Consider the following 25,693-nt stretch of genomic DNA (forward strand, 5'->3'; position numbering starts at 1 on the left):
AATCCAAAAACGGAGCTTAAAGAGCACTGAGCCCTATGGGTCTTCATCTGGGGGGAGCAGAGGATGCTTGGCTATGGGGTTGTCCTGCCATCTCTCTCTCTCCCCTCTTTCCCCATAGGAAAGAATCCAAAAACGGAGTTTAAAATCTCTCCCAGATGCAGACCCAAAGGGCTCTCCTCTGCTCCTTTTAAACTCAGTTTTTGGATTGATTTCTATGGGGAAGGGAGGTGGGGGATTTCAGTAAGCCTAGGAACTCTGGCCGGGAGAGTGCTTCTCAGCCTCACTGAGAAGTCTTCCCTCCGAAGATTCTCTTGGGAGGGAAAGAAGGCAAGCCCCTATAAAACGCTGGGGCTTCATATGCTGGCATATGTTTGAAGAAAATAGGATAAAACCTATGTAACTTGATGGGCCAAGGGCAGAGTCCCCTCCTTGGCAGCCTGGGCTTTAAGGGAGCTCCACGGAGGTCCCTTCAAGCGGAGGGAAAGGGAGGGGACTGGACCAAGGGCAGAGCCCCGGCTGCCATTGTAGCTCTTTAAACCGGTTAGAAAAGAAGAGTCCTCTGCTGTCATCCCATTTCCCCTTTTTGGCAGCTTGACACCCTTTTGCTCATGTGTGTGTGCATGTAATGTGTGCCTTCAGGTTGTGAGCTTCCCTCCCCGCTATAACTCTTGTCTGGCTCTTTGCTATGGAATTCTGGGAGTTGTTTGCTTGCTTTTCTGTGGTGCTCCAAACAGAGGAGCTTTTGTGGGTTCCCTCCTGGAGGGAAGGAGGAGAAGGTCCTGGGCATCCCTGCCTCCTGCATTGTGACAGCACAGGAGCCCCACTGGACATGACACTAGAGACCCCCGGAGAAGCAGCCAGACCCTCTCCCTCTTGCTCTCTGCTCTGGTCTCTTCTTTCCCTCTCTTTCCCTGCTTTCCTCTTCTCTTCCTTGTCCCACCTTTCCTCCCTTTTTCCTCCCTTCCCTCCCTCCTTCTTTCCCCCCTCACACACACACACCTTCCCTCACTGCAGTCGCTCGCCTGCCTCCCTCCCTCCCTGCCTGTCATTCTTTCAGCCAATCAGGAGACGGAGGAATGAGGGAACGGATTTGAGAACGGATAAGAATACCGCACACACTTCTCTTGGAACGTTTTCATCACGTTTCAGCTCTCTGGGAACACATTCAGAACACATTCAAATCCGTTCCCTCCTGGAACACATTTGGAACACATTTAAGCGTTCTGAGAACCCGATTGGAACACATACGTGCGATATTCTCAAATGCGTTCCGTTCTCATCACGTGATGAGAACGTTCTCAGAACGCAGTGTGATAATCTTCTAAATTGGGACAAGACAGAGGTAGTTCTAGTAGTGGTTTGTTTACCTAATGGAGAGTTGTTCAGCCTCTTCAAGAGGCTGGGAAGAGCCTGCATTTTTTCCACAGAAGGAGTAGGCAACTCTGGCCTTCCAGATGTTTTTGCCAACCTTCAGCTCCCACCAATTCTAGTCAGTAACAATTCCATGCACATGCTATCCTATTTTAAAAAGAGATGTGGAAGAGGATGGAAGATTCCTATGAGAGGGAAGAATTCAATATTAATCAAGAAGGAAGAATGGACGTTGGGAGTTGTTATGCATTTTTATTTCCTTGTAACCTGCCTTTATCCATAGGGATAGGTGGGATAATAATAATAATTGATAAATATAGTGAATATTGTGTTTGATATTATTAGAGAAAAGTTGTGGATGAATGACAGTTTTCTAAAAATTTTGGTTGGAAAGAGGAGGAACAAAAATGAAAGGAACCTGTGCTTTTTTGTGTTGATTATTAATGAGAATAGACTATTGGAAGAAGAGCGATATTGGTAGTGAGACAGCTCTGAATAACTGTATGTACTTATGACTTCCATAAGGAAGATTGGAAGTTACCTTTGGGTTTCGTTCTTTTTGTTCTCTTTTTTCACTTCTTTTTTCTTTCCTTTTTGTATTTTATCCCCCCCTTTTAGTTTATGTATATTTTATTATATTTTGAAATTTATAATAAAAATATTTTATACTACACCTGAAGGGGGTAAGAGCTAAGAATGGACTACACATTGCTCAGCTGTCTCCCTCAATACTTTGTTGCCACTTTTCAGCATTTGGTTCCTGAGGAAACCACCTCATCCACATCTACATCTAAGGATCTTGAACTCAAGCAATGAAACCAACTAAACCAGAAGGTGTCCACTTGCTGGGAACAGTTCTAGCCTCTTTTTGTCCAGGGACAGGGAACAGCCTCTCCCAGCATCACTGCCTTGTTGTAAGGGTCCTGGTCTGCCACATCATGTGAGGGAAACGCTTAACTACAACCAGAGCTTGGAAAAAGTACTACTTTTGCTTTCAACTCCCAGAAGCCATTGGCCATGCTGGGGGGCAAAGGCAGAATTCTAGGAGTTCTAATGTAACCCACCATTTCAAGCACAAAACAAGGGGAGCTAATAAGAAGTTACAAATCAGAATAACTCAGGAATTTAGGAAGGGAAAGGATATCTAATGGAAAAGCTAAGCATTAGTCACATAGTGTTAGCAGTTTTGGAGCCATTAATAGTCTCTGAAAGGATCCAGCAGCGCTTCTTCAGAGGACCAAATTTAAACACTGATCTCATTATTTGGCATCGGCCGAAGTTCTGTCCTCCTGCGTGACAGTAACATAAATGCAGCTGTGTGGAACTGGAAGTTTTCCTCTGTGGAGGAGAGTAACATGTCACATGATTCTGGCTAGTTTATCATGGCATGAACAGAACAAGGCAAGAAGTAGGCAGTGATGGACACACAAATAAGGGGGAAACTAGAGGATAAAAACATATGGTTGCTTGTGCAGCCATGTAACATACCAAAAAATTCTCTTTTATGGAACCCCATATACAATGCAAATGTACTCACCATCTTTACCATACACTTCATAGATCTAGTTCCTAAGGTGCAATTAGGTTCTTTGCTTTCTCTCACCACATACTAATTTGGTCATACATTTGTGGCTATAAAATTTGTTCCCATGAGCTAGTAAATCAGCAGGGAACCTATCACTCCACCAAAACATTTGCTATAGGGATCTCTGAAAATTATCACATTGCAGTAGCAAGGCAAAAGACTTGACACATAAGTCTAAAGACTACTTGGTATTTCTCTCCCACCCTCCTGCCATTCACTTCCCCTGCAGTCTGACTGGCTGATTCTTGGTAAACTCTTCCTAAGCCCAAATAAGGTCATCAGTTAGCACCTCAGGATGTAAGCTGCTCAAGTTTCTGTTGTATTTCAGCCCCAGACAATTCTTCCTTTTCTGTTCTCTCATCTCCTACTTGCGGCCACCTGAGCTGCTTCTGTTGATAGAAAGACACGGTGCACAACACTGCCAAAGTGAAGCGCGTCCAGTCTCATTTATTTCAGTGGAATAGTTAAGCTTGTGCTTAGCCCTCCCACTAAAATCAATGAGACTCACATTAGGATTGCTTCAGTTAGGATTGTGCTTTAAAAAACAACAGCCCAACACCATTGACCTGAGGGGCTAGAAGAAATATCACAAAAAAGTGTTCACTCTTTGAATTCATTCTTCATTCTCTTAACTCTTTTTGAAGGGCCACTGATGCTTCAAAGCATCCAGCCTAAATAGGCAGAGCAAGATAAATGATAGCTAGCAATTATTCTTCCTATGTCCCTCCCACATCTTCAGTGGTTGTAGTTCTGCATCTGTTTTCTTATCCTAAAGTGATTGTGCCTTCCTTCATTAGCACCACAAAATCCTTTCAACTTACAGCCTCTCCATACTTGATGAATCTAATAAAAATTGTTTCTTAACCCATAGTACTTGTGAATTTCCATTATAATTTGTAGGACTGTTGTTGTTTTTTTAAAAGAGAATTCTCAAAATTCGGAGCAGGATAAGGTTTGGCCCACTGGCTCTCTGGTTTCACGATTTCAATCTTGTCACAAAAGGGGACCAACTCTTGCACTCAAGAATTCATTGAGTCTGTTTTAATAATTTGGTACCCTGTATGACTCTTAGGAAAAGTTACCACCCTCCCATTACTGTAATCAGAAAAGTATCATGAAATATATTGCGAATGGCAGACAATAGTGTGTTCACCAGAGACATCTTGAACGCAATGCCTGTCAACCACTCAAGAAACAGCCACCCTTCTTAGATTGTTCGCTGATTGTACACCCAGCTAGGAAGTTCTGCTGCTTCCTTACTCACCATCGACAGGGCTGAGGTAATCATGAAGGTGCGGTGCACTGGCTGCTCCCCCAGTCTGCATGAGGAGGTCCCCATAAGGGTTTGGATGGCTGGTCATGAGTGTCATCTGGTGATAGTAATCCGTAGGGTTGGCTCCTGGAGGAGGAGGGGGCAGGCCAAAGAGACCTCTCTCTTTCAGATGCTCATGAGCTACTGCATAGGCAAAGGGTAAAAGGGGGCAGAGGAAGGGGAGAAGAAACAACAAGGGTAAAATATTTCCAGAGACTAAAACTTCTACAGTGATGAGAGAATCTCCCCCTTCTCCCTGCCAAAATCTTCTAAGTTACAACTCTGACGTGTGCTTGGGACGTGTGCTCTCTGTGGACAAAAGACACCAGGCTGGGGCCCTCCACATTCCTCCATTTCCGCAATTTTATAAACAATCTCTCATTTCCACCCCCTTTCTAATAATCCCTCTGTACGAACAGAGTTCACCAGAAAGAGAGAGAAGGGGGGGGGAGAGGGAGAGAAAGGACAAGGGGGAAGGGACAGGAGGTGGCAAGGGATCTGGGTGCAATAACGCTGTCAGAATTAACATCCCAGCCTATTACAAAAGAAAAATACAAACACAAGCCAGTTAACGAAAACCAGCAGCATGAGAAAATTAAAGCAGAGGTCTAATATGTAGAGAGAGTATGTGTGTGTTTTAGTGCTTGGCAGGAGAAAACCATTTGGCTTGCCAGAACCAATTACCCTCACTTTTGCCCATTTGTGAATTTTCAAACCTGCCTCTCTGCCCAAGCTCCATTAACTTATTTACTGTGGCTTTAAAAAAAAGCAAAAGAAAGAAAGAAAGAAAGAAAGAAAGAAAGATGAAAGCAAGCACAAAGACCCCTTTCTAAAGCCAAGTAATAATAAAAAAATCTTTCATAGGCAGGAAGGAGACTCAGGAGTAGCAGGAGGGAGAAAGAGTATAAGAGCAATAAAACACATCTGTAGTTTGCTTAGAGTAGAGTCTTGGAATCTTAACACTTGTTATAGGGAGAGGCCTCTGGGATCACAAAAACCAAATCAGCAGCAACAGAAAGACCAAGTTTTACAAGATGCATTAAGTCTCCCTGACTGAAGGATCATGCCTACTATTCAGTTGTCATTCCACAGAGCTTTTTTTTTTTAAACTTCACCCCAGTTATAGGTTAAGCAAAGCAGAGCAAATTACTTTTTGATACTACAACTCCCAGAATCCCCAGATAACATGCCTGCTAATTGAGGGATTCTAGAAGCCACACTCCAAGTTCTGTAGAAGAGTTACTATATAGACTCTTTTATTTTGGACATACCTCTATCATCTGAGCATCCACATGTAAATCAATAAGGAGTTTGTTATAAATGATTTTTAAATAAAAAGTGGCTGTGTTAGTCTCTTGCAGCATAAAAAGGAGGAAAGGAAGGGGAGAAAAAATGTTGCAACAATTTTAGGGTAACTCGTTTTTATTTTATCATGACCTTTTATGCATATAAGCCCACTATTACATCTGGAAATGTGGGTTTATACTCATGAAGGCTCATGCTAAAATAAAAGCCAATCTTAAAGGTGCTACCACATTTTATTTCTCTCTCTCTCTCCCTTCCACCTTGTTATAAACAAGGAAGTGGTAGAAACATGCTGCTACTTAATTTTTTATTTTTGTTAACAAAAATGCATACAGACATTTTGAAATGTTCCACTCCCAGGATAATTTGAAATAGAGAAAAGAAACTGAAATTAGTAGAAATATATTCACTCTCTAATTTCATGTATTCTATTTAGCTTTGTTTTTAGTAAATAGCAATAGCAATAACATTTCTATACTGCTTATCAGTACTCATTTTAGCGACCTCAGAAGGATACCAGGCTGAGTGCACCCTGAGCCCTTGGCCGGTATTGAACTCACAACCTTGTGGTTTGTGTGTGAGTGGTTGCAGTACTGGCATTTAACTACTGCGCCACTAGGGCTCCCACTAAAGTTCAAAAATATCACCCATTTCAAGAGTTCAGATGCAGCATCCAGTAAACAATTCTGTAACATCCTTTCTCCTTATTTACATATTCAATAAATGATAATCATGTTTCAATGAATGCGTCTTCTTTTTCTCTATGCAGGTCTTTACAGCAAGACCCCAGATCTTTCTTCACCATACTTGTCTTGTAAGCCGCCTTGATCATGCATTTGGAAAGGCGGGGTAGAAATAAAAATTATTATTATTATTATTATTACAAAAAAGTCTAGTTCAGTAAGTTACTTCCAATTTTACCACAAGTCTTGCAAATGAAATTAATAAATAAGGAAACAAAGTGGCACAACGATGTTTTGACTTGCTGACAGAAGGACAACAAGAATGGTGCCATGCTGGCCTCTCTAGGGTTAATTTTGGTAACACATCAGCCTTCCTTGTAACTATTCTGCCCAAGAGCATTAGATTCAGGTCCCCGCCTCAAGAGTTTAGTTTTATTTAAAATTTTGTCTGACATCTTTGCTCATATGCACACCCAAATATTTGAAACTGAAGAAACTAATGTTCATGCCAAACAGATTTTTAATCTGAATTTGTGTCTGTAGTGTAGCATTTATATTAACTACCTTTGATTTGGAAAAAAATTCTCACATTAACTATAACTCTACTGAAGCATCTTGTAATATTTGAAGGTCACAAACAGACTTCTTTTTCTTTTAGAAACATATAAATGAATAATGCATCTCTTATGATTAATTGATACTCCTTCAATAGTTGTGATATTTCTAATAATTTCTTCTAATGATTCAATTTGAGATAGGAAGAGTTAAGGGCAATAGGGGGCACCCTTGTCTTGTGCCCTGTTACAGAGCATCTAATTTGTTGATGTGTTTAAAAACCAACGTACTGCAATGTATTCTATAAAGAGCAGAAATGATTTTTTCACCATATCCAGTTTATGTAACAGCTGGGGCATAGAAATGCTATCAGTGGCTGCTAGTCATTCTATCTATACATTGTCTACAGAATCAGAGGAAGTATGCCTCTCATTAAATACTGTTGGGAACAGGGGAGGGATGTGCTAGTGCACTTATGCCCTTGTGTGACTGTCATAGAGCAGGGTTGGGAAGTCTGAGGGCTTCTGAAGATTGCCCAGCATTCCTCACCATTGGATCTGCTAACTAGGACTGATGGGAGATGCAGTTCAGGAGTATCTGAAGGGCCACATTATTCCACCCTGTCCTACAGGCAATTTGTTGGCTTCTGTGTGAATAGGATTCTGCACTAAATAGGAATTGAGTCTGATCCAGCATGGATCTTATTACATTCTTCTCAATGCTTCTGAAATAGCTTTGAAATGAAGAGTGAACACAGAAGTGTTACAGCTATAACTCTGATGAACAGCTTAGTTTGTATACACTTAAAGGTGTAAATATATTTGTGGGAACTGTTGGGTTATTCACCTGTGGACAACAAACACCAGGATTGGAACTCAATCAGGCTGAACTGTTTGGTAAGATAGTTCTTCATGAGAAAGAAACAAGCCAAGTATGAAAACTCTTCCTTGCAAAATGCTACTGATAAAACTATAACTGAGGAGCATGTTATATTCTAACAGGAATTGCATTTATATGTGGGAAAGTGTTTTTATTAGAGCTGTTGTTGTGCATACCTACAAAGTTTAAGTAGAATGCTTAGGTGTACCCCACTTACCATCAGCTGGGCTGAGACCTCTGGCAGCTGAGATCATAGAGAGCGTAGGGCTGCTGTGCATGGATCGGAGGTAGTGTTCCATATGTGGGTTCATGTATGGGTGTGGGTGGCTGAAAGGTGACTCTGCGGGTCCAGCAGGATGTGGGGAAAGACGGATGAGGGAGATGTCGGAGATAACAGGACTGCCACTCAGAGTAGGACTGCAAAAGAGAAATATTCTCCATCAACATGAAGTTTTAGCCAGGCTCCTTTTATGCCCAAAGATTAATTAGTTGTTTGGTGATATGCTGCAAAACACAAAAACACAGTTTTAATTACAATGAAACCCATAGATCCTGCAGTGCTTTTTTTTTTTTTTTTTTTGGCTATTGGAATAGATTCTAACATGAAAAAATGTTGCGTTCTAGGATTGTCAATTAATTAAATATATCTTAGGCCCTTGACAGATGGGCCCTTTAGCACATCTTGGCGATGTGCTAGCGTTGCCTCGGGGCGCCGTTTCCAGAAGCCCCACAACCCTGGGATGTCACCAGGATGTCATCGCTGTGCGGCTGCATATACGCAGCGCGCACAGCTGTGACGTTACTGCTGCGTGCCATCTAGATGGGCGTGTGCGGCAGCGATGTGCTCACGCCTCCGCAGGCAGTTTGCGGCGGCACTAAAAGGAGATGCTTTTCAGTGCTCCTTTCCTTTCCATGTAGCTACGGCACACAATTTGGTTGCTGCGGCGCGGCTATGCAGAAAAAAGAGGCGGCTCCCGGTTGATTAATCAGCTACCTTTTAAGTGACTGATTAAGTTAATCAGTTAAAAATGCAGCCCAACACATGTCAATTCAGAGTATATCCTGCTGAATTGAAATGGGATACACCTCTGAATTGACGTGGCATATATAAACATAAGTGTAAATGTTTGTTTGTTCAAAATCTTAAATCTCTGAAAGTTCCTCACTGATTGCTTTAAAATTTTGACACAACATTGCATTTGAATACACACATGTTTTTATATACCTACTACATTTTAATATACCTACAATTATATAGACGTCACACCTGTAACAGGTAAAAATATGTTTTTAAAAAAAATGCCATCTGTTGGACGTAACAGCAACACACTCTATAGTAGGTATATAAAAACATAGTAGGTATATAAAAACATGCATGTATTCAAATTGATAATTATCCAACAGAATTTTTGAATTCACTCTGTCTGCCAGGGATGCCATCGCATGTACTGCAATTGAAAATTGACTTTCCAGTTATCATGTTGTGCAAAATCAACCAGCCAAAGCTTTGCAACAGCACGTGACTTGCAGTAAAAAAATTAATGAGCAACATTATTGAAGCAACACTCTTGACAGGACCTTTCAGAGGTGAAGATGTCCTCATTCCTGACATTCCTATGATTCCAACGGATATGCCATTTCAATTTAAGAGATTGCAATTCCCAGTTTGATTAGCGTTTGCAATCACCATCAACAAAGCTCAGGGCCAATCTTTAGAATTTTGCGGTTTAGATCTAGACACGGATTGCTTCTCACATGGACAATTATATGTTGCGTGTTCTAGAGTCGGCAAACCAGAAATCTCTATATCTACACAGACAATGAAACAACAAAAAATATTGTATACCCACAAGCATTGTGAAATTAAGTATTTCAGAAACGTGCACTTTCTCTTTTCTTTCTTTTCCATTTCACTAGACTGAGCCACAGCCACGCGTGGCCAGGTACAGATAGTGTGTGTGTGTGTGTGTGTGTAGGATTGTAGGTCTACATCCAATCATTAGTCCTAATCAGAGCAGACCTACTAAATCAATGGAAACTTATTAAGTCAATATTTATAGAAATTTCATTGACCCAATGAATCTACTCTGGCTGAGACTAATAATTGGACTGAGGCTTCAGAGTGAAGGGGAAAAAAACCATGATACTATTATCTAAATATATACACTTTGCAAAAACTATGTTGGAAAAAAGCAGAAGATAACTTACAAATTACTAAATGAAATTCATATCACATATTTTACATCTGAGCTTACAGCTATATTTTATTTATTTCTGAAAATGAAACATCTTACTCTTTGCCTTTCTTGCTCTGAGCATCTTTAGGGACTATTCCAGGTGAAACCAAAAACCATCACAGAGCCCTGTCTGAATGTATACAAGCCTCACTTCCCTTGTGCCATCTTAGGACATCTTGGAAATATCGTGATTTTGACATCAAGTCATAATTTTATCCCCTGCCCCTCCCTACCTATCACTTCTCCAAAAACCACATCTAATAATAATAATAATAATAATAATAATAATAATAATAATAATAATATCTTGCTTGGTGAAAAGATCTGAAGATCTCCAACAAACATTTTGTCCCCCTTTCACCCTAATAAAGGGTACTATACTAATTCTGAATTTGTAAATGAATTTATTATGGCATACAGACAGCATAAAGTAATAAAATGTTTCTAAAATTACCTTACATCCAGTTAGATACATTTATATTCCAGCATATCATAATTATGAATTTAGCAATAAATATTATCTTTTATATTCATAGCCTATTAACAGCAATGGATGAAAACTTATACAATCACTGAACAATGTATATATTCTTTTAACTTGAGACCCAATGACTTAGATTCAGCCATCATCAGTTACCACTGCTGGTTACTAATTCATCAATTAGACCTTTTGTTGAGTAAACTAATAATTAGACTGATTACAGAGTGTCACTTGATATCTTCTATGCTCACTGCTGAAGCTCTGTGCTTTAGACAGTATATCAAAAGCACAGGCTGAGGCACTCAATTAGATATCCTCCAAGGCTAGCCTGAGAATGCATGATTCTATCACTGGGATGTTTCCATATTTCTTCTAGAAAGTATTTCTTCACTCAATGCACAATTAACTTATGGAATTCTCTTAGGTGGTTCACCTCAGGCAGCAAAAACAAAACAAAACAAAACAACTGTTGGTGACGCCTGCCATCACATGCAATGGAAAATCTCAAGTGCCAGAACATCTGGAATAGAAAGGAATGCATGTGTGCAGTATGTTATGTTTGTTTGTGCATCTTTGATCTTGTCATTTGCCTTAGACAGCAAAAAGTCTTGGTCAACACCTGGAATACTGTGCATGAGATATGGCTGTGGCCTATAGCTCAGACATTTGCCATTGGTTTCTGGAAGTGGTGAAATTTTAAAAATGGTCTTTCTTTTTCTGCCTTTATTCTCACTCACCTCACAGCCATTGGGGACTAACCTTTCATCTGCACTGAACCTCACTCAAAGTCACTTTAAGCTAGAGTTGCCAGAAACAGGATGGGATACCTGTACGTTTAATTCTGAACAGATCTTCAAATAAGGGGAGGTACTGTGAAACTCTGTCAAGCATAATAAAGGTACCTGTCCTCCCTTACCTTTCTAAATCCCAACTTTCAACTACAGCCATCTCCTCCCAATGAGGCCATTGCCTCACTAGAGGAGAGTAGGGATGAGATAGGCTGTGGAAGAGAATCCAGTGACAAGAACAGAGCTGGGCACTTCTCTGCATCCCTCCTCTCACTCTCTACCAACAAGTATAGCTGTGTCAGGAGTGGATGGCTGAGGCTGAAGGTTGGGGTTTGGAAGGAGAGGAAGGACAAGTACCTTTGTCCTGCTTAATGAAGCTTTACAGTACAGTGGTACCTCGGGATACGAAATACCCAGGTTACGAAATTTCCGGGATACGAAAAAATCCCATTGGAAATAATTGTTCCGGGTTACAAATGTTTTTCGGGTTACGAAAATTTTTTTTGGTGCTTTTCGGCGCTTTTTCGCACGAAACGCGGCTTTTCCCCATTAGCGCCTATGGCAATTCGGCTTACGAAGGCTTTTCGGGTTACGAAAGCGGCCGCGGAACGAATTAATTTCGTAACCCGAGGGAGCAGTGTACCATGTTTTGTTCCAAGGCTTGGTAAGGCCTTGGAGTTAAAGTGGCCCTTTCCCATATCCAATTTGCCACGCTTAAACACATAACATAAACAAGGACATATCTGCTGTTTTAACATCCTCTACATTATTTTTTAACCATCTTTGCCTGTTGGAGAAGTGTGTGAGCTCTGAAAGCTTACACGATGTATTGTGCACCTCTGTATTGGCCTAATTAAAATATTACCCTAGTGTTTATTTTGGATTTTGTTTTAGGATCAACATAGCTAATCTTGCATTTTAATCTCTCTCAGTCAGTCTCTCTCTCTCTCTCACACACAGACAAATTAATGGAGGCGGAAGTCTATGAATGGCATTTAGCAATGATATGTGTATGGTATCCCTGTTTCTGGAGGCTGTAAGTTACTGAATGTCAACTGATAGGGTATAGGAGAGGGAGGCAGGATTACTAAAGTCAGACCCAGCAGTCTGATCAACTGTTCTTTCAGTGTTTGGTATGAAGTGGAGGTAGGGTTGCCATAATTCTCTACTATAAACTGGGATAAAATGTAGGACAAAATTTAGATCAAAATACAGGACAACTGTAGGATAAAATTTAGCCCAAAATGTAGGACATTTAAGAAAATGGAGGACCTTAAATGTTCTGCATTTTGGGCTAAATTTTATCCCACAATCATCATGTATTTTGGTCTACATTTTGTCCTACATTTTGTCCCGGTTTATAGTAGAGAATTATGGCAACCCTAAATGGAGGGTGTGTGGCTCTCCAAATGCCACTGGACTAGAATGCTCATCAGCCCCTAGCATGCTCAGCCAATAGTAAGGGATACTGAGAGTTGCAATCCAGAAACATCTTAAGAACTATTCAGTTTCCCTCCCTATACCAAGTGTAATGGGAGGGGGGATAGCATTTTTTAAAAATTAACATTTATGGAAAACAGGCCTACAATTTCATAATGCCTTCCAGGCTCACCTGCACAAGGTCATTTTTGTTACTAAGATTATATCAGAAATAGAATCAGCATTCAGAGCTGCCCTGTTTAATAGCACAGGGCTTGTATGTGTCACAGCATCGCATGAAGCTTGTTAGTATCCCCATGATTTCAAAAATGACATCACGCACCCACCCACTGCCAATAATCTGAACATGATGCTTGATAAAAAACCCACCTTCCTGTTTCAGGGCAGTTTTAAGGTCATCAAGTGACTGTGCAAAATCTATCAGATTCATTCATATTTGTGTAAAGGAGTGGTGGATGGGTGAATGGAAGAAAGAAAGAAAGAAAGAAAGAAAGAAAGAAAGAAAGCAAAGTGTATGTTTTTGATTTGTCTTGGGACTGTTACAAATAATCTCTGGCCCCATCTGGAAAAAATGAAGGAGGATTTTTTCCCCCAAAAAGGAAAGTGATGTCATTAAGAAAACATCTGACATTTTAATGCTGATGAAGGCTAAATTCAAGTGTGTGACTGCACTGGGAATGCAGGGATGGGGAGGGAGCTGGATGTAAATTGAAAGCAGCCCCAGACTACCCTAACCCATGGAGTCTGCCTTAATGCATACGCCTAGCAAGAAATTCTCTTACATACAAAATAAGCTCCCTTTTTCATCAATACTCAGTTTTTCCCAACAGGGTTGTGAATGCCTTTGATGCAGGCTTGAAATCTTGTATTGCTTGGTTTACAGCCCTTTTGAGCCTATTCTGATCAAACCAGGAGGCCAACATCTAAAGACTGTTAACAATATCTTGTGCTTGCTTTTGCATTTTCATCCAAGGCTTACACAGGAGAAGCTGAGTCCTTTCAGTTCCACAAAACGGACATTCACCACATTGGCCAAAAAACAGAACATAAAATTGATAGGAATATTATTTCAGGTGAAATGCCTGCTATATTGGTGTATGTATATGTGCATATGCAGATACTGAATATAAGAGATGCCTGAATATTGTTGTTCTGCAAAGTCAAACTTTGCAGAAAAAAATGAGAGTATTCTGATCACGTACTTGGAAACGTAATATAAGAGGGGAATCTAAGACAATTAACCAACTCATTCTCTTACGAGTTTATCACATGGGGAAAATTGTAAGTTTAAAAGAGATCCTGTGTTTATTGTGCAAATTAAGCGTGATTGGTTTTCATATGACGTTGCGTGCAATCTGCTATTAATCCAATAGAAAGAGACATGAGGCAGCATTTGGGCATTCACCAGAAAATATTGTGAATTCATTTTCGCTTCATTCATGAATTCATTTTATTTGTGCAACTGCTATCATGTGAAAGCTAATTGTGGTTTATTCATGGGATAATAATTGATTTTAAGCTTTTTGCCAGATTTTCCATGGTTTATTGGGTTCTGCTTTTTGGGCAGACATGGCTGGCTGGCGAGAGAGTCACAGCATTTCATGCTCTGGATTATTTCTTTTTGATATTGTTATGTTCCTTTATGCATGTGGCAGGAAATGCAGAAGTAATTACTACTCATGCGTGCATGCACAAAAGTTGCTATTTTCAAACCATTAGTGGGATATTCACGCATCTGTTTGAAAACCAAATGTGTGTTCTACCCTCTTTACCACATTGGTAATACACCCATATCACATTATTGTTGGCTGTGTGTGAATACCATTTGAGCATTTGCATGCTTTCACACAATGTGGACACTTTAATACTTTAACAGGATGGTGGCACATATGATCCTCGTGTAATAAACTCCTTACAAAACAAACAAACAAAATTATAACTAACCTACCTCAGGAAGGATATCTCCACAGAAAGTTGAATAAAATGAATATTGGAGCTCACCAAAGTACCCCATAGTATGAACAAAGCAAAGGAGCAACCATAGAGGAAGTCAATGGCAAATCTCCTCTGAATAAATCTTGCCAAGGAAATCCTATGGTAGTGTCATTTAAGTTGGGAGGCACATAACAACAACAAGGAGTGAGCACAGGTGAATGCCTTTCCTCCTTCTTTAGTATTCTTTGGGCTTATCTTTGTGTAAGGAAAAAGATGGCCAGCCCAAGATACTTTGCTGGCTCACATATATAGCAAGATGGGAGCACCCATTCGATTTGATGCCCATAAACCAGATGATCTGGAAGCTGAACCTGTCTTTGACACCAGCGGTAAAACAGTATCCTCCACCACAACACAAAACAGCAGCTGGGTTTATGAGGTGCAGAGCAGAATGCATGACATGTAGCTCTCTCCCTGATATATCTGTTACTGTGTGAGGTGACAATCTCATTCTGCCTAATGGTAGGGCCCATTCTGTCCAAGTGAGTTCTGTTACAAAATTAATTGCCCCATAATGTAACCACATTTCCCAAAGGCCTCCATTACAATTCTATTATTTTCAAGATATGTGTGCCATTCTCCTGCTGATTCTACTATCTGGCTCATGTGCCTTGCCTTTTTTAATATTGGATTCCTGTCCCCTTTTAAACTGCTCACATGCTTTTTAATTACTACAGCCCAAGCAATTTTTATTTTAATAAAGGCATCTGTTAATGTTCTATATTTAAAGGTTCTCAAATTTTACAAATTGTAATAAACTCATCTATTGTTTCTTCCTCATGCTGATGTGTTCTTCAAGAAACTGGTTTAGTTTTTCAATACATCAGCTTCCATTATTATAAAATGCATTTCTCTATTATTCTATCCAAATATTTTCTGATATTTATACATTACACTCATATTCACATACTGTCCAACTATTTCAGAACTTGGACAGTCATTAGATACACCTATCATTACAAGGCCCACAAGAGATGACATTACAATTTCTTACAAGGAACTTTTAATTCTTTCCAGAACTAATTGAAGTTACTTTTAATTTTTTTAAAACTTGAATTCTACATCCTACTGCACTGTGATACAAAACAATATTTCCTCCTGTCCACCTTATTGTTGTACACACTCCATTATGTTTCTTTTTTGTCCAGGGTGATGGTTGGAGGTATTGGTCTGTATGTGTGAATTTTCGGTATACTGTGTGACCCAAACGTAGGTTCAGTTTGCGGATGACTAGGACATCCAAGAATGGCAGTGTTCCTTCCTTTTCTTTTTCCATAGTGAATTGGATGTTGGGGTGGATGTTGTTCAGATGGTTCAGGAATACAGCCAGATCTTTTTCTCCATCACACAGGACAAAAAAGAAGCACAAAAAAACCGGTCATGAAAGCCTTCAACTTCACAATTAACTGATTATTTATAACTAGTTATAAGCTCTGAGCTACTTGATCTCTACTCTAATAATGTGAGTCTTCCCCTGGTGTCTTCATAAAGAAGAGCAGTTAAGAATAAGCATTTTACTAAAGTGCTTTCTGCTAGTATAAAATCAGTAATGGATGCTATCCATTAATTAGTTGCACATTTCCATCATTGTATATTTAATAATAAGCTGTGTGTTTAGGCAACATTTCCTTGATAGTCTCTATCTTCACAATAGACTGAGAGTGGCTATGTTGTCTGGTGGATTCTGGGAATGGTAGTTCCAAAAAAAGAAAGAAAGAAAAGGAAAAAGAGAATCTTTTCCAACCTCAGTGAATGGCCAAGTTAGGTCAATGGATGGTCTGTGGTTTTATTGGGCCAAAGTGAGTGGGTTGAGAGAGAGAGAAGGGGGAGCTGGAGAAAGTTCAGAGGAAAAGTGACACATGTTGCTTCAGAGCATAATTTGCAGCCGTTAGAAGAAGGTCTCTGATTATTTCACCAGCTGCTAAGAGTTTTCCCTGCTGGTGCCACATTCTCACCTACCTGTCAATGTTGGAAAACACCCTGCTGACTTAAGAGTCTGATGTACATTCCTCCACAGTCACAGGAAAGCAAGTCAGCCCAGCAGTTGGTGTGCGACAGGAAGCAGGAATGGTGCATTGGCAGTAAGATATATTAGGAACTGACACCTGACACATATAATCAGTAGGGCATCAAGAATGTCCATTGTTTGAAGAAGTACTCTCAGCTTTACAGGCTAAAGAAAGCTTAATTTTCTTAACATTTGTCGTTCCTTTGATGCAGTGCAATGAAATAGCATCAGAAGTATGATGTTTTAAGGGAATGTCAAATATGCTGAGGTACAGCAGTCTAAATTGCCAACTTAATTGGAGAGAAAAGACAAAACAACAACTTCCAGGGCATCAGATGCCCTTGTTTCAGTAAACACAACTGACTGACAACCAATGATTCCTGAAAAGAGGTAATACTGCCTTAGAAAATACAGATCTGGTGCTTCTGTCTACTGATTCCTGCTTGCATGCATTGGGGCTTTTTCCTCGAGGGCATGTAGAAAATATAGAGGGCATGCATTGAAGCTGTTGTCCAGATGTTTTAGAATATAATTCCCATAATCCCTTATGATTACCTATGCTTGCTAAGGCCTCTGGGAGCTGATGTCCAAAATATCTGGTGTAACAGGTTGTCCATACTTGTTTTAGGATCTGTTCCAACAACATGGAGTTCTGGGTGATGTGTCTCATCCTAAGACTAAAAACAGCTTTCGAAACACTGCAAGGCTGTCTGGTTTTAGTTGGGCTCTGATGGGCATGGTCAGGCCTTTAGATATGTTTTCTAAATCTTCAACAGTTCATAATATGAATTCAAGCTTTATGTTCCACATGAAGCAGAGTGAGGTAGTAAGAACCCTGAGGAGGTAGAATGAACTGTAACATTTCAGACTGCAGTTAGGAAAACAGGTTTCAGCTGTTTCTCTGTTTAATTATTTGCTAATTTTCTTCTTGAAGGGAGTAATGAGTAATTTTAGCAAATTTCTTCTTACTGTAAGAAAATTTCACAGATTATTTGCCATTGAGACTTTGTGTAAAATTCACATGCAATGAAAACAGCATTTGCTGTGCAGAAACTATTTCTCTGTACAGAAAATAGTATTTCTGCCCAGAAATATTATGTAATGTGCAGAGAAATGCTGCTTTCCAAACAAAATGAATACAGGATTTATCCAAGATATTGAATTCAGTTTGATGATAAGATTCAGCACCTTGGAAAAGAACCTTTACAAGTTTGGGCTAAAACCTAGAAGAGATTCACTGCCTCACTGACATGGAAACCACTAGCCAATACTGTTTTCAGTGTAGGAACTCTGTCCTCCAATGCACTCCAAAATCACTGACAGGCTTTCAAGTTGTTTGTTGTTACCGTGGCCTTGGAGACCCTAAGACTATCACGGGGTTTCTGGGGCTGAGAGTATGCAACTCACCCAAGATCACCCAGTAGGCTTCCATGTCTGAGTGTGGAACTGAACCCTGATCTACAGAGTTGTAGTCCAATGCTCAAGCAGTGGTCAAATTGTCTGGATAAGGAAGTGAACCTCAATTACATATTCCCCCTTTTTTGAATGTGGGAGTGATGGTAGTGGGAAGAAGTCAGACATCAAAGACAGGAATTAGGCTGCAATGGGAACCTTTGAAACCAAATTAAATTAATGTGGTAAGGACAGAACTTTGATTCAAACTTAATAATGGTGATTTTTGTTCCTGTTCAACATGCCTCGCAGCCTGTTTTACAGGCATATGTTTCCATGCTACATCAAAGGAGGTAAACATTCTGCTTTAGATCCTAATATTCTTTTTTTTAAAAAGAAATCTAATTATCTTACATACATAATCTTTCCATTTTATGTCTTGCAGACTCTACCTTTTTTGCACAGAGCACTCTGCAACAATGAGGATAGAGCTGACTACTCAGGAATTCTTATAAGTAGGAGTTGCTTGTTTGTTTTCAAAAATAGCACCAGCAGCCCCCCAAAAGTATGAAAGCTATCTGCATTCATAAAATCCAATTCCCAATATTCTGCCAGTCTTTAGAATGATTAGTACAGTATGTTCCCAATTTTCAGGCTTGGTGAAGGGGGGGGGGTTAAGGTGGGTTAAGATGCCCTTCCATTAGCACAATGGAGCTCTGCCAATGTGGAGAATGATTTGAAGGCACACAAGAATAAGTTAAAGCTGAACATGGAGAGAATTATGGTGAAGTTAGAAGTTAGCATTATGTTGGATGACTCCAATCCCTTAAGAAACTTGACTGCTGATGACACTGTTAAGAAATAGAATCCAGAGTGAGGTTATGGGAAAAGGAACTGGCCAAGAAGTTAAGTTATTGCAATGCTAGAAATCTGAGGACTGAAAGAAAATTTCATGGGGGAGGGGTATCAGACTTCTTATTGGGGGCACTGCCCTCATTGTCTATCTCTACACCTGCCAGGGGCCCTTTCAGACTGTAGATGGATAGCACTATGGGCTGAATTAGATGGCCCAGAAGGAGCGGACTCAGGCCAGGACTACAATAACCACATGGCCTGTATTGAAGCTGTGGTCCCTAGCTGGCAGCCAGCAGGACTGGATTAAATCTGCTACTAAAAGGGCCAGCTCTTGCTGGCTTGATGTGGCCTTGGTGCAGCTTCTGGCTGCTTTGGGGGCATGCATTGTTTAAACACCACGCCACCAAAGCACTTTATTTGGCCCATCTGTTTTGGTCCTGCAATTCCACTTCAATTACTATGGGCACATCCTAGCTAAAACGTTTTGAGAATTCTAAAGCTACCTTGTGAAATGGAAAATTCCAAGATTCCATAAAATATTGCCATGGCAGTTAAAATGGAACCATAGTGCTATAACTGTGTAATGTGAAAGGACCCAAGACAGTATCTGGCAACAACTGGACTGTAGTAATTGAACTCTATTATCGTATCCCTACATTCTGTAACTGTAAATACTTCTGTAAATGCCAAGATTTCCACAAACAATGAGCAAGAAAGAATGCACCTGCAAAGGAACATAATTTTTAAAGTATGCATGTAACATTCTCATTGAAATCAACTTGTCAAGCACTTGGAAATCAAGTGGTTAAAACATATTAGCATTCAATAGTAAAAAGTTTTTTAAAGGGATATGGCTCAGCGGTTAAGATGCTAAGTGATGATTGCAAGGTTGGAAGTTTGAGGCCCAAGCACTGCATGATGAAGAGAGCGCCTGTCACTAGTCCCAGCTTCTGCCAGCCTAGAGTTTGAAGGCATGTAAAAGTGCAAGTACAGTCGACCCTTGCGTTATGCGGGGGATCTGTTCCAGACCACGCCGCGTAAGGCGAATTCTGCCTAGGCTCGAGCCTCACTGGAAACACAGTGCACAATGCGGGCGCGCTGTAGATAAATAGGTACCACTTCAGTGGGAAGATAACAGTGTTCTGTGAAGTCATGCTGGCCACATGATCACAGAGTTGTCTGACAATGCTGGCTCTTCAGTTTAGTAATGGAAATGAACACCACCACCTATAGTTGGACACAACTTGACAACCCTTTACCTTTTTTTTTTTCATTTTTAAAAAGCAATTAAACAACATTAAAATAATCCAGGAAGTATATACAGTGGGTATATCTGCTCAGGTTTGGTCCCAAGATGCACTGTGGGTACTAAAATCTGTGGATGTTCAAGTCTCATTAAATACAAAGGCACAGTAAAATGGTGTCACTTATAGAAAATGGCAAAATCAGGGTTTGCTTTTTGGAGTTAATATTCTTTTTAATATTTTCAAGTTGTGGATGCTTGACTTGGTGGATACAAATAATCCGTGGATACGGAGAGGTGCCTGTAAATTTATTTGATATATCAAATGTTATGAGTGTATTAGTAACAAATTAATTTCAACTTAATATTTTAAATTATTTTAATTATTTAATTTGTTAATTAATTATTTTGTTATTTTAAAAGTGAACTATTATTTCCACCATAATGATGAAATGAACTAATGTAAAATTACTTTAAAAAAATAACACAGAGTTATTAAGAACACAGTTACTTTATTATAACACCAAGGTTATAATTTTCAAAATTTTTGTTGAAAATTTTAATGAATACAGGGTAACAATTCACTTTTAAATGAATTATTTCTATGCTCTGTTTAAGGTGTGTGGTTCTGTCAGGATTTAGCACTTCATATAAGGATCAATAGCTACTTCCTCGTGTTCCAAGGACAAGCTGCCATTTAAATAGCCAGAACTCACTATTATCCAAGCCTCAGTGGTCTCAGCAGGCCCTCTTTCTCATTCTCTCAGCACATACTTCATTTTGTTATGCAGACACATATCTGTACACAAATCCTACACTGCTTGACCCCAATCTCACCCTGTTTCCATTACAACACTGTTGTAGGCTCATCCAGACTTGCTTCCGTGCCAGCTCTGGACTGTCATTCCTTTTGTGGAGTGGTAATAAAGAAATCAGTTTTAAGCTGACAAAAAGCAGATTTCTTACTGAGTAAACACTGATGTTTTGGTAGGGAAATTAAGTTATAAAATTGTTTCTAGATGGAGATACCAACCCATGCAGATGGACCTTGTTAAGGCACTACAATAGAATACCATCCACTCTGGCTTAATTCAATTGCTGCCTACTTAGCAGAGACTTTATGCTGCAACCTCCAAATTGTATTTTTTTTTCTTCTGTACTTGGAAAAGCCAGACACTTGCTTCTATCAATGAAATAGCTGTAGACCATTTGTACTATGTCATCAAGTAGAAAGCATATGTGATCTGCATCCATGCTGGAGAAATAATCCAGTTTGACATCACTTTAACTGCCCTGGCTCAATGCTATGGAATTCTGGGCTTGATACTATGGAATTTTGGGATACCAATAGCCTGGTTTCATTCAAACTCCTTCTCCAATCCCACTTTTTTGTGTGCAGCCTTGGAACATTCTTCTAGTTCCAGAGCCTTAGTGTAAATAAGCTCTAGTTAAGTGTAACTGAAATAACTACACAGAGAAATCAAGTAGTGAAGAAAGGGCAGATGCAACATGTCTTGTCCACATTCATATTTTTCTAAATACAGTGAGCCCTTGTATTTGTTTCCAGGACACCTGGAAAAGCTGTGGATTCTAAAGTCTCATTAAATACAATGGCATTGTAAAATGTGTGTCTGTGTGTGTTGTGTGCCTTCAAGTTGTTTCCAACTTATGGCGGCCATAAGGTGATCTTACCATGGGGTTTTCTTGGCTAGATTTGTTCAGAGGAGGTTTACTTGCTTTCCAACTGACAGGTTGGCAGAAGCTGGGACTAGTCTTTCCTTGAGGCTGAGAGAATGTGATCTGCCCAAGGTCACCCTATGGATTTCTTGTCCAAGTGGGAATTGAACCCTGGTCTCCATAACTGTAGTCCAACGCTCAACCATGCCCAACTACTACACTATGCTGGCTCATAGTAAAATGGTGTCCCTTATATAAAATGGCCAAATCAAGGCTTGCTTTTTATTTATTATAATAATTGTTGTTGTTGTTGTTATGGAATATTTTAAAGCTGTGGATGATGGAATCCATGGATGCAGAATCCATGGGTACAGAGGGCTGACTGTACTATGTTTTCCAGTACTGTACTACATCCTTTTCCTTTCTCAAGTGGCACAAAAAAAAAAAAGATAGTGAATGAAGGACAGTAATAGAGGGATGCAGTGGCTTAGTGATTCAGATGCCGACTCTAGTGATCACAAGGTTGGCAGGTCAGCAGTTTGAGACCCAAGTGCCGCGTTACAAAGTGAGCTCTCATCACTAGTCCCAGCTTCTGCCAACCTGTCAGTTGGAAAGCAAGTAAAAGTGCAAGTAGATAAATAGGTAGTACTTCAATGGGAATTTAACTGCATTCTGTGCAGTCATACTGGCCACATGACCATGGAGTCATCTTTGACAACGCTGGCTCCCTCGACTTAGTAACAGAGATGAGCATCACCCCCTACAGACGGACACAACTTGACAACCTTGTCAAAAGGGAAACGTTTACCTTTTAAACAGTTTTTTAAATCTTTAATCCCATTGCTGCTTTCTTTTCCATGTTTTTTGCAGTATATTTAGAGCAGTGATTCTTAACATTTTGGAAGTGACAGATAGCTTTCAGTATCTGGTGAAAGCTAGCGATTGCCTTCCTAGAAAAAGTACACATAGGCACACAAAAATGTGCATGCAGTTTATTTCACTGCATACGAAATTGATTTTACTCATATAAACTAGTCTGGAATTTAAAAAAGTAATTTTGGTGGTCGAAAAGCTTATATATTTAACCTCTTTTTATATAGAAAAGTCTATGTATTTATTTTAGAATTCATCACATAACTGAAGGTAATTACCACCCCCACCCCCAAATTCATGGACCATCCTGAAGCTCATGCCCCCGAATCAACAACCCAGAGCTAGAACAATTTTCTGTGATGATTATTGGGCTTGAATATTCCTGAGTTATTTTGCCTGAAGTGTATTTGTACAATAAGAACTATTCTATATTCCAGAATCCTAAACTGAGGAATATCTATATTCCTATAGGTATAGATATATTCAAAATAGTCAGGTAATAGGGCCAACCTTAGATGCATCGCCAAGTCAAGTCTAAAATGATGCCTTTCCCTCAGCCAAGTCAAGGTGTGCCAACCATGGTATTCTGAAGCCAGCCATGCCCATGGTTGGCACATGAGGCAGAAATTGTATATAAGCAGCTCTTCCCCTCCTTAGCAGTTAAGGACACAATCAGTGAGAGCAAAACTAAAAATCATGCTGACTTTTCATGACACTTTTTGTTCCCCAAGGCACCCTCCTTGCTCTGCCTAATGGTGGGGCTGGCCTGGTTGCAACTGGTAGCTGTGGCTTATTCAGTGATATACCCTACTTCAAATATTCTTGAAGTGCCAGTGTTAGCCTGCATTTTAATATCCTCAAAGAGCACTTGTGGGTTTGGCAATGTCAATGTTTATGTGGAAATTCAATCCATTAATTAGTGAAGAGCCAGATTAGTAAGCAATTATTTCTGATTTTTCTCACAGGCACACTGCGAAAAGAGAGGGGAAGGAGCATCTGATCCTCGGGATAGCGGGAGCTAGGCTCATCCTACTTATGATGAACCCTCCAAACTCAGACTCTCTCTCTTTCTCTGTATACCTTCCAGAATCCATGCACTTAAGACTGTGTGTCAGTTTCAAAGACGAGTGGAAAGCAGACCTGATCTGGGGCTCTCTTTACGATCTGAAATTTCTGTGGTGAATGCCATATGATTTTTACCATTTAGCAGTGGACAGAAGGCTTATTTTTGCACGGCATAATGTTTACGGTAGACTGTCAGCATGTAGCATGATGTAAGCCACTATGTTAGCCAAATAGCTATTATAAAGTATGTTCTTTACATAAAGCATTCAGCAAGTTTTTTCTTTTTAAAGAGGGTGTGCTTAGTCTAAAGTACGGAAGAAGAAAACGAAAAAAGAAAACACACATTTGTTTTGCTAATTTAAACTAGACTTGTTTTTAAAAGAGATTTCTGGCTGCAATCATAATACTGTAACCTTTTGCCAGGTACTGAAAACTATCTTAATTAGATTCTATATAAAGTGTACTGATATAAAATAAAATAAAATAACTTGGAATCCTACAGATGTCTGCTAGGCAGTAAGACTCCTTGAGTTTAATGGAGCTTACTCCTGGGTAAGCAGGTATTGAGTTGCACCCTAAATATATTAGAGTTTTACTAAATGTAGAAGGCAGCCAGGTTTTTCAGCAGCCTGCTCAGGAAGAAAGAAAGATGGAAACCAGAGTATATAAGGGGGAAAAAAATCACTGGCGGACTTTGGAACTTGGCAGACCATGGAACATATTTTCTTTCCTACATTATATGAACCTGAAAGGAGGAATAGAGCCTCTGATCACATGCAAAGTGCATTTCCTTCACCACTGAACAAATTGGTATAATGTCTGAGGAACAAGTCTAATATCTGGGATGGAAGGAATGCTTGAAATACAAATGATACTCACTCAAATTGAATGGGCCAGATTTGAATGTGATTCATCTTCCTTCAGGATGGTTCTGATACATATTTGGCCTTCCACATTCACCATGCCTTCCACTGCCTCTTACCACATCCAACTTCTTCAAATATTTTTATTAATAAAAAAGCAACAACACCAATCCTGATTTTCCACAATTTATTATTTATTATTTCTAAATCTATAACTTCACATTTATCTATCTTTAAATTCATTTTGTTCATTTTGGCCTACTTCTCCATTTGGTCAATGTTGCTTTTGATCACTGTTTCTGTCTCATATAGAGTTCACAGGCCCTCATAATGTCTCTGGCTTTGAAGGGCCCACCACCCATCCTCTTGCTGAATTGCTCAAACCTTGGGTGATGAGGGTGGCTCCAGTGGCAGCAAGAGAAAGAAGACAGCAGTGGTGGCAAGAGGAAGCTTATGTGGGTCATCTGGTGATATCCACTGACCTAAGGTGGTGGTGGTGTTGAGGAAGGATGGGGTGGGAGATGGTGCATAAAGGAATAAGATAAAAGGAGGTGGTAGGAGAAAGAGGGATGGGATGATTGGGCATTTCTATTAGACCTCTCTACTTCGGCAATTTTGGAGAGGGGCGAAAACTAAAATATGTGGGATGTACAGAAAAGGAGTAGTAGAACAGCTTGGTCGGGCCTTGCCTGACGGAAGAAGGCCCTCCCTCTATCCACCATCATCCAGAGGGAGAGATGGGCAGGCCAACTCCATCAGGCCTTGCCTGAAAAGAAGAAGGCCCTCCCTCCATCCACCATCATCCAGAGGGAAAGATGGGCAGGCCTGCTCCATCGGGCCTTGCCTGACAGAAGAAGCCCCCCCCTCTATCCACCATCATCCAGAGGGAGAGATGGGCAGGCCAACTCCTTCGGCCCTAGCCTGAAAAGAAGAAGGCCCTCCCTCTATCCACCTTCATCCAGAGGGAGAGATGGGCAGGCCAACTCCATTGGGCCTTGCCTGACAGAAGAAGGCCTTCCCTCTATCCACTTTCATCCAGAGGGAGAGATGGGCAGGCCAACTCCATTGGGCCTTGCCTGACAGAAG

General features: G+C 40.2%; 1 protein-coding gene across 2 annotated transcripts in view; it reads right to left on the reverse strand.

Annotated features, from left to right (window-relative positions):
- GLI2 (GLI family zinc finger 2) overlaps positions 1–25,693 on the reverse strand; it is a 324,723-nt gene that overhangs the window by 53,720 nt on the left and 245,310 nt on the right. For both annotated transcript variants that reach the window (XM_042445196.1, XM_042445197.1), the window contains 2 exons: positions 7,908–8,107; positions 4,221–4,412 (listed from right to left, as the gene is read on the reverse strand). In XM_042445196.1, coding sequence (XP_042301130.1) covers positions 4,221–4,412; positions 7,908–8,107 — 392 coding nt within the window. The remainder of the gene's footprint in view (positions 1–4,220; positions 4,413–7,907; positions 8,108–25,693) is intronic.

This window comes from Sceloporus undulatus, chromosome 1 (assembly GCF_019175285.1).
Source record: "Sceloporus undulatus isolate JIND9_A2432 ecotype Alabama chromosome 1, SceUnd_v1.1, whole genome shotgun sequence".
NCBI lineage: Eukaryota > Metazoa > Chordata > Lepidosauria > Squamata > Phrynosomatidae > Sceloporus > Sceloporus undulatus.